The sequence below is a fragment of the Cylas formicarius genome, unplaced genomic scaffold, assembly GCF_029955315.1.
Source record: "Cylas formicarius isolate icCylForm1 unplaced genomic scaffold, icCylForm1.1 PGA_scaffold_7__23_contigs__length_41026272, whole genome shotgun sequence".
NCBI lineage: Eukaryota > Metazoa > Arthropoda > Insecta > Coleoptera > Brentidae > Cylas > Cylas formicarius.
In genome coordinates this window covers 23,334,029-23,342,079 of record NW_026844352.1, presented here as the reverse complement: position 1 = coordinate 23,342,079, position 8,051 = coordinate 23,334,029, and the positions used below count along the sequence as shown (strand labels likewise).

Sequence of the window (8,051 nt, the reverse complement as noted above, 5' to 3'; positions counted from 1 at the left end):
GTATATTATGTAACAGTTTTTATAAACGACCCTTTAGTCACAAATTAGTGACTGAATCCAGAACACAGAACTAAAAAGTGTCTAACGAAAACATCCAATTGCTGCCAACTCGTGACTAAAGTATTAAATATTCGAATTGGCTAGCCGACAGTATTTAATGAAACTGAAGTTTAAAGTACCACTTTGTGCACTCCTGATCAGTGCGTAATTGGATTAGAGGAGGGAATAAAAAAAAAATTACCGTTAAACGTAGTAACAATAATCGATTCAAATTATATATCTAGACTTAGATTTTGGGTTTTGTTAAAGGACCGTGTGAGGTGATTTTGTTTGCAACTTTCATTAAATTATGTTGAAAAATTCTTTTAAAGAAATACAAAAGTGTGGAAGGCTTCATGTCACCATCACACGGTAAATATATTTTAGATGTCAAATAAAAGTGACACGTATAACTTTAAAATTTAATGTAATGAAACTGTACACAAAACAAACAACTTTATCATTTCAATAAGTTACTTAATAGACATTGAAAAAAAAAAGGGTAGTAAGGTTTTAAAAGAGGCCAGAACACATGCAAAATCATCAGAACTAACGAACGTCAAAATGCCATAGCTAAAACCTAATGAAAACATCCAATTGCTACCAACTCGTGAACTAAAGTAATATTCGAATTAGCTAGCGACAGTGTTTAATGAAACTGACGTTTAAAGTACCACCTTGGGCACTCCTGATCAGTGCGTAATTGGGTTAGAGGAGAGAATAGAAAAAAAAATTGACCAATCTAGACGCAATTCGACAGAAAAATTCAGATACGCTTTTTCTTCAAAAAAATATAATTCATGTGAATTGAAAGGATTTCGAAAGATCTGTTAAATGTAGTAAGAATAATGGATTTAAATTTATATTCTTCGATCTAGATTTTGGATTTTGTTAAAAGACCATGTGAAATGATTTTGTTTGCAACTTTTATTAAATTATCTTGAAAAAAGTTTTTTAAGAAATATAAAAGTGTGGAAGGCTTTATGTCACCATCATATGTATGTATATTTTAGATGCCAAATATAAGTGGCACGTATAACTTTGCCTAGTATAAAATAATATCAAACTCCATATACTTAACGTTTATTATCAATAAACTGAATGCAAATCAAAAAACTTTATAATTTCAATAGGTTATTTAATAAAACAACATTAAAAAAAGGGTAGTAAGGTTTTAAACACACACAGTTAAGAAATTTCACTGTCACACCAAGGGAGGTTTAAGTAGCTCAAACTTTTCATTAGTGTTATAAAAAGTGTTAAAAAAAAGGTTTTTTCGTAGTATCTAATCCAAAGCAATAAAGAAAAAACTACGTATACTAAGTATACTGAAGCGGAATTACTTTCTTTGTTTGAAAGTTTTAGACGACGAAAAATGTTAACGAAAAGACAATGGAAGTCCAAAATATCTCATATCGTCGAAATTACTTTTAAAATACGTAAAAACGTAAAATAACGCAAGTTGAGACTATTTTTGGGTCGTCTCAGATAGCGGATCGTGCATTGAGTTTTAAAACTTGCTCCATATTGTGAGGATCTCAAGCCTCAATCCCTCAAGTTTAGGTATATTATATGTTTTTGGCAAAGATATACAACCCAAGTACTAATTCATATCATCGGAATAATATCAATTAAGCAGGCCGGAGATTAACGACTGGACCAAATTTTCAACATCGCTTGATTTTTTATACGCGATTTTGGATTAAACAACTCGTGTAGAAAAACACAACTATATGGATATTACAATTCGCTCAGATTAAAGTTGCATACAAATTACTACCTAACACAGCCTACAGCCTAACGCATTCCCAATTTTTTCTGAACAACTTTTACGCATTACAAAAACCAAACAATTATTTAGCGTGGGCTGCGGCGAGACCAGTTCTGAAATTGCAATTATTTATGTGTTTTAAAGATAGGCCTTATTTGTAGAATGATCGTGGGATTCTCGTTTTATTTTTCTTTTCATACCTCTCAGCGATTGTTGTTTTGAATCTACTTTATAAATATCGATTGGTTTATTAACTTTACTATTGGGATTAGAAAAAATAAACCAATTTAAACCAGTCATTCAAAATATAATTATTATGCAAGTGTCCTAGCTTAGGTAAAACGTTAATATAGTTTTGAGTTGATTATAAGAATCCGATGTGAATAAAAAGAAGAAACAGTTTAAGATGTCGCTCCTAAAAGATGTGAATTATGAGATGATTATAAGCAGAAAAATTGAAGTAAACCTATTATGACCTTCCGCAGGAATTTTACATTTTTGGAAAAAATAGTTTTTTTTTCAACATAATTGTAATACGAAATTTAACACACGACCATTTGAGAATCAACAGCCATTTTTAAATGCGTGTTGTATGCAGGTTGTAGTAGAGTAATTAGATGCTATGAAAAAAAAATGCAATTCCTATTTATGGTGGGACATATTCGATTTCTTGTGCCTACGACTTCCGAAAAGCACAAAAATATAAAAAATGCGTTTTTTTCTAATCTTTATATTTATTTGAAATATTCCTACCAAGTCTTAGGTGCTACAAACTCTAATTCGACAATTTCAAATATATTTTTTATTTTAATAAAAAGCAGCTGCATTAGTGACTAGATATTTTGTCATAAATTTTCATAAAAATTAGTAAGTTCTAAAAGTTATTGTATAAAAACTATTTGGTTAAAAGGTTCAGGATATATATTTAATTAAATTTTTGTCTTTAAACCACCATCTTATTCGGTTGCGTTTGCATAATCATCATTTTAAAAATATTTGCGAATTAATTATTATGTTTACCATTTCAGATGCTATGAAATGTTATTGAATTATTGTGTGTAGGATATACTTCAACTATTTTGAAAATAAAAATTGTTTGAGAAAAGAATGAAATACCTCCCAACCAGTATAGCTAAAATTTTGGTTACTGTTTATAAATAGGCGATAGTAAGTCAAGAGACCTTGAATTATTGCGTACAGGGTATTTATAAAGCAATACATGTTTGAACCGTTTTGGGACTACGGATAATCTCTGGTCGCTTTCATTACATTTTTGACTTTTTGCTTTTAGCTACAAAAACGGTTCCATAGAGAAAATGAATCATTAGTTCTTCTTCCACTAAATATTTTATTTAAAAAATAACCTGTCTATGTCAAAGAATTATAATAATATTAACATTATAATTTCTTTAAAAGTGCATCAAATCTGCTCCTTGCAAGATTTAACCAAAAAAACCTAAAAAAACATAGAAAAATTTATATAATAATATTCCAAAGTTTGTTGCCATTTGTAAGGATTTACAAAATATATATAAATTATTGGATTGGGAGAGTCTCTAAGACCTGTTCCTACAGAAATGCGAATAATAATAATAAACATAGTTGCCGGTAGTCAATTCCTTGTGCGACCTTCCAGTTTTCTTCACGGCAAGCCTTTTGACTAAACATGGCATAACAACCACCTCCGCGAAATATAACGCCTCCGGTCCTGACCGCGAATGAGAAAACATCTACCCAACAAAGTACATACATCGTATACCGTTTCTATCCAAATACAAATATACAGAATGTTCCAAGTCATATATATCAAAATAAAATATATTAAATAAATTAAATTTTAAATAAAATAAAAACCAATCGTTGTTGCTATAAACGCTTTTAATAGGACAACATTTTCAAGAAATTAATTTGTTGGTTTAAAAAGAAAATAATTACATGATCTATTGGGAGTTTAGTAGTAGTATTCTTTTCCGTTAACCAACTCTTGTAATTATTGAGCTAACATAATTTGAAATTCGGTTCTATAGATAAGCAAAATCTTGATTAAATTCCAATCAACTTTGCGTTTCGCTATATCCTGGGCAAGATGACCGGGATCATTCGCCCATTTACAGCTACCAATCCGACACATGTTCTTTGAATTTCTTGGATACCAATTGGTGTCCTATCATGTTTTCTAAAAAAAATTAACGGATACTAAAATCAACAGCTTGTTCATGTCGTTCATATAAACTCGCATTAGTTGTATTATAATTTTTCTAACAATAACGGTGTCCGAGAATGTACAACCGACAACACCTTGATCTCATATTTTAAAATCAAAATCGATGATCCAAAAGGCTTAACAAGCAACTTTGGCGTGGATTGGCTAAGTGACGTCACTCATCCCGTTCTTTCAGTCAAAACTGGTAGTAATAGATAGCCGATGTAATAACTGTCCTACATGTCTCCTTTCGATGTCAGCTAATCGCAAAGAGCATTTGCCGTGCCACGGAACATCTCTCTGTGAAAAAATATTTGGTAATTCTGTATATTTTGAACCGATAACTAAAATTGTGGACTTAAATAAATTATATGAAAGAGGGCAGTAACCCTGTGCAATTCCTGCAGTCAGCAAATATCAATGCAGCTTTAATTTATTTACATTGCAGCTATAGGGCTAAACTTAGATTTATACCTAACAGTAGTTGGTCTAACCGTGCATTATTGTGTTGTCAAAATTAATGTTTAATAATCCTAGACCCATGACGGCGATGGGCGAATCATCCTAGTAAATGTGCCTACCGTTTCTTTGTTAAACTAAAAAAGAAGTAATATAAAGATTGCCAAATAATTTAGGTATATATTGTATGTTTATGATTCTAAAGTATTATTTACATGAATTTAAATAATTGCAAGTTCTGATTTGGTCAACAAAAGGAAATAATTACCACGTGAATCACGAAAGTAATCCGCCTAATGGAATTCTTATTATGAAAATTAATACATAGTAAATTGTTTGAACCAATAATGGACGAATTCGATGATTATGTTGAAAGTTATACCCAGGATGGTGTCTTATTAAAGCAAGCTCCCTCCAGCTATATTTCGTTTGTCAATACTATTGGTACAATTTATATTTTGGAATCCTTGCAAAATGATGACTCTGCATCACGCAAGCAGTTCCTGGAATGGAAACCAAATGATGTCACTGTAGATTCGGATGTTCAGGACCAAGAATGGGCTGTTGTAAACACTGTCCAAAAGAGAGTAAGAACTTTAAGTGGAAACTTTCCATCAGATTACCAAGGCCGCTTAAAATCCTTTAAAATAAGTTTTGATGATATAAAAAGTTTCCATGTAGGTAACAAAAACAGACAGCTTATTCTATACGATGGCTCCTCTGAGCCAATTTGCTCCTTTATTTTTCAACATGGTAATTGTGAATGTTTGGTAAACATTTTCAAAACTTTTCTGAGAGTGACTCCATCTAGAAGAGACAGGCATCTCTATGTGGTCCACAGCAATAACTTAGAACTGCAGCAATTGCATAAATCATTTGCTACTTTAAATATAAACAGCGATCCAAACCCCTTCTGGTCAATGGTTAAGACTTTTAAAGAAAATCCATATGAAGGTACATTTGAAGTATTTGCTAAAATCACCAATTTTGGTAATTATTTTTATTTACATAGTTAAGATGGTTAGTATTCTTCAGTTTAGATATTTTGACATTCCGTTGTCCTAACAATATATTTAAAAAATCCCACTGTGTGTTTTTATCATCATGTGGGAAATTGTAAAAGCAATAAAACATTTATATTATTTTTTCCTATAAGGCTCGATTCTGGGTTACAATATCTGTTGAATGTTTAAGTCTATAATAGCGCTGACCAGAGAGAGGTTGATGAATTTCAAAGAGAAGATCTTAACCGATCCTTGTCAGAGTATGAAGAAACATCTCATTCTGGTGGTGATTATGAAGTTATACAAAAGGTGCCGGATTTGCCTGCCAGAAAAGATTTTCCAAGATTGAGGCCTTTAAGTGAAGAGCAGTGGAAAAGTCAGTTTAACTGTGAAGGACGGTTGGAGGATGTTGAACCAATCAAGAGTTTAATTTTTCGTGGGGTGAGTGACATAATGTCTTCAGTTTTTGTATCAAATAATGGATGGATGTTTTAGGGTGTCCAACCTTCGATACGAAAAGAAGTTTGGAAATTTTTACTAGATTATTTTCCATGGGACAGCACAGAATCCCAGAGACAAAAACTGGTGATTCAAAAAAGTGATGAATATTTTACAATGAAGTTACAGTGGAAATCAATTACAAAAATCCAAGAAGAAAACTTTAGTGATTACAGAGAAAGGAAGAGCCTAATTGAAAAAGATGTAAACAGGTAGGGATTCAAGTAGCTTTTAGTGCTTTTGCAACAGTTCTTTTTAAAGCAATTGGTTATCTATGGTAATACTAGCAATTCCTTTTGTTACTTGCAAAATTCCTGTAGTTACTCTCTAACTTGCGTATTTGTTCAGGACAGATAGAACACTGGAGTTTTATGCAGGAGATAACAATTCCAACTTGCAAACCTTAAATGACATTCTGATGACATACATAATGTACAACTTTGATTTGGGTTATGTTCAAGGCATGAGCGATCTCTTAGCACCTATTTTAATGCTTTTGAGGAATGAATGTGATTCATTTTGGTGTTTTGTGGGCTTTATGAATAAAGTGGTAAGTTGTGGAGAAATATACAAAAGATAATAAGTTATTTAGTGTCTCCTTTAGACTAATTAAAGTTACATTTAAGATTTCTAACTTTGATATAGACCAGGCAGGTATGAAAGAACAATTGAGCAATTTGCATACCCTACTATGTTTTGCTGATCCGCAGTTGGCTAATTATTTGGACACACATGACTCAGGGAATATGTTCTTCTGTTTCCGATGGCTTCTTGTTTGGTTTAAAAGGGAATTGAGTCAAGATGATGTAATGAGGTGAGTACTATTCTATGAGAGTTGCCTTGTTTTCTATAGTTTTAATAAACAGATTTTGGGAGGTTCTTTGGACAGGCTATCCCTGTAAAAATTTCCACTTGCTAGTAGGAGTAGCAATATTGCAAAATGAAAGGAAAGCATTAATGAGCAACAATTATGGGTTCACGGAGATTTTAAAGGTGTGTCTCTTCACATTATTTTATTTTCAATTACAGAAATTACTGAATTTGAGTATCTCCATTTTCAGCACATTAATGAGCTCAGTGGAAAACTAGATATCGCATTAATGCTGAACAAAGCTGAAGGAATATTTTACCAGATAAAAGAAGCCGAACACTTGACAGACAATATAAGGTTCATTTTGGGTCTTTCCCTTCTGGGATCAAATAGTGTTGGCAGTCACGAGCAAAGTCCATTTGAATCGCCAGATTTAAGTACAAACTCTCAGCCACAGTGTTCAGTAGAACATGTCAGTATCAGTCCAGATGAAGGAACTTTTGAACAGTCTATAAATTCGACGTTTTTATAGTATCAGTATATTTTACTTATTTCACAATCAAATTAACTACTGTTTTGTGTAAATAGCTTGGTTTATTGGTTTATTTACTTTGTATTATAAACACAGAAGCTTTATGGTAGCTAAAAACTTGTGGAACCACAGAGTTAACTGTTTTTTTTTGCCTAGTTACTGTTTAAATGGAATATAAGAGACTAAGTCCTAATATATTTTGTTCTATATTTATAGCTTCACAATTTGATATTTGGAAATTTTATGAAATTAATGAGTGATATTGTCAGTGTTGATCCTTTTATACTCTCATATAAGGTACAAGGTATAATCTATTGTTTTTATTAGCCAATAAAGTGTGAATCAATTTGCCATTTTGGATGTTATTTAAAAAAAAACTTTTGGAAAATTCAAAAAGTTAATGTATTTTTGGTACTGTAATAGTTGAAGCCAATTACAAATTAACATTATTTTACTTTTTGGTTACGATTTCCTTCAATGGCTTGTTCTCAAATACATTTCAAATTCTTTCACGCTGTAGAATTGCCGACAAGAGCTTGCACTGAACAACGGCTACAATCCATCCGTTCATTATCGATTATTGATAAAATTATAAATAAAAAACAAATATAGACAACAGTAAACTCTATTTATGCGAAACCTAATACAGAACATGAACAATTTAAAACAATTACATACATAGGAGAACCTAGTGAAAAAGTTTCAAAACATTTGTCAAAATATGGTTTAAAAAT

At 31.6% G+C, this 8,051-nt stretch overlaps 1 protein-coding gene across 2 annotated transcripts; it reads left to right on the top strand.

Moving 5' to 3' along the window:
- The first annotated feature begins 4,601 nt into the window (after positions 1–4,601).
- Positions 4,602–7,663, top strand: LOC132704388 (TBC1 domain family member 15). Of its 2 annotated transcripts, none has more exons than XM_060674356.1 (7): positions 4,602–5,426; positions 5,667–5,917; positions 5,972–6,186; positions 6,323–6,524; positions 6,601–6,788; positions 6,841–6,967; positions 7,036–7,663. In XM_060674356.1, the coding sequence occupies exons 1-7, from the start codon at positions 4,820–4,822 to the stop codon at positions 7,315–7,317; spliced, it is 1,872 nt and encodes a 623-aa protein (XP_060530339.1). In that variant the 5' UTR covers positions 4,602–4,819; the 3' UTR covers positions 7,318–7,663. The 2 variants fall into 2 exon arrangements, with proteins under 2 accessions (XP_060530339.1, XP_060530338.1); XM_060674355.1 differs by having other exon boundaries at positions 4,602–5,462; positions 7,036–7,662.
- Positions 7,664–8,051: the final 388 nt, after the last annotated feature.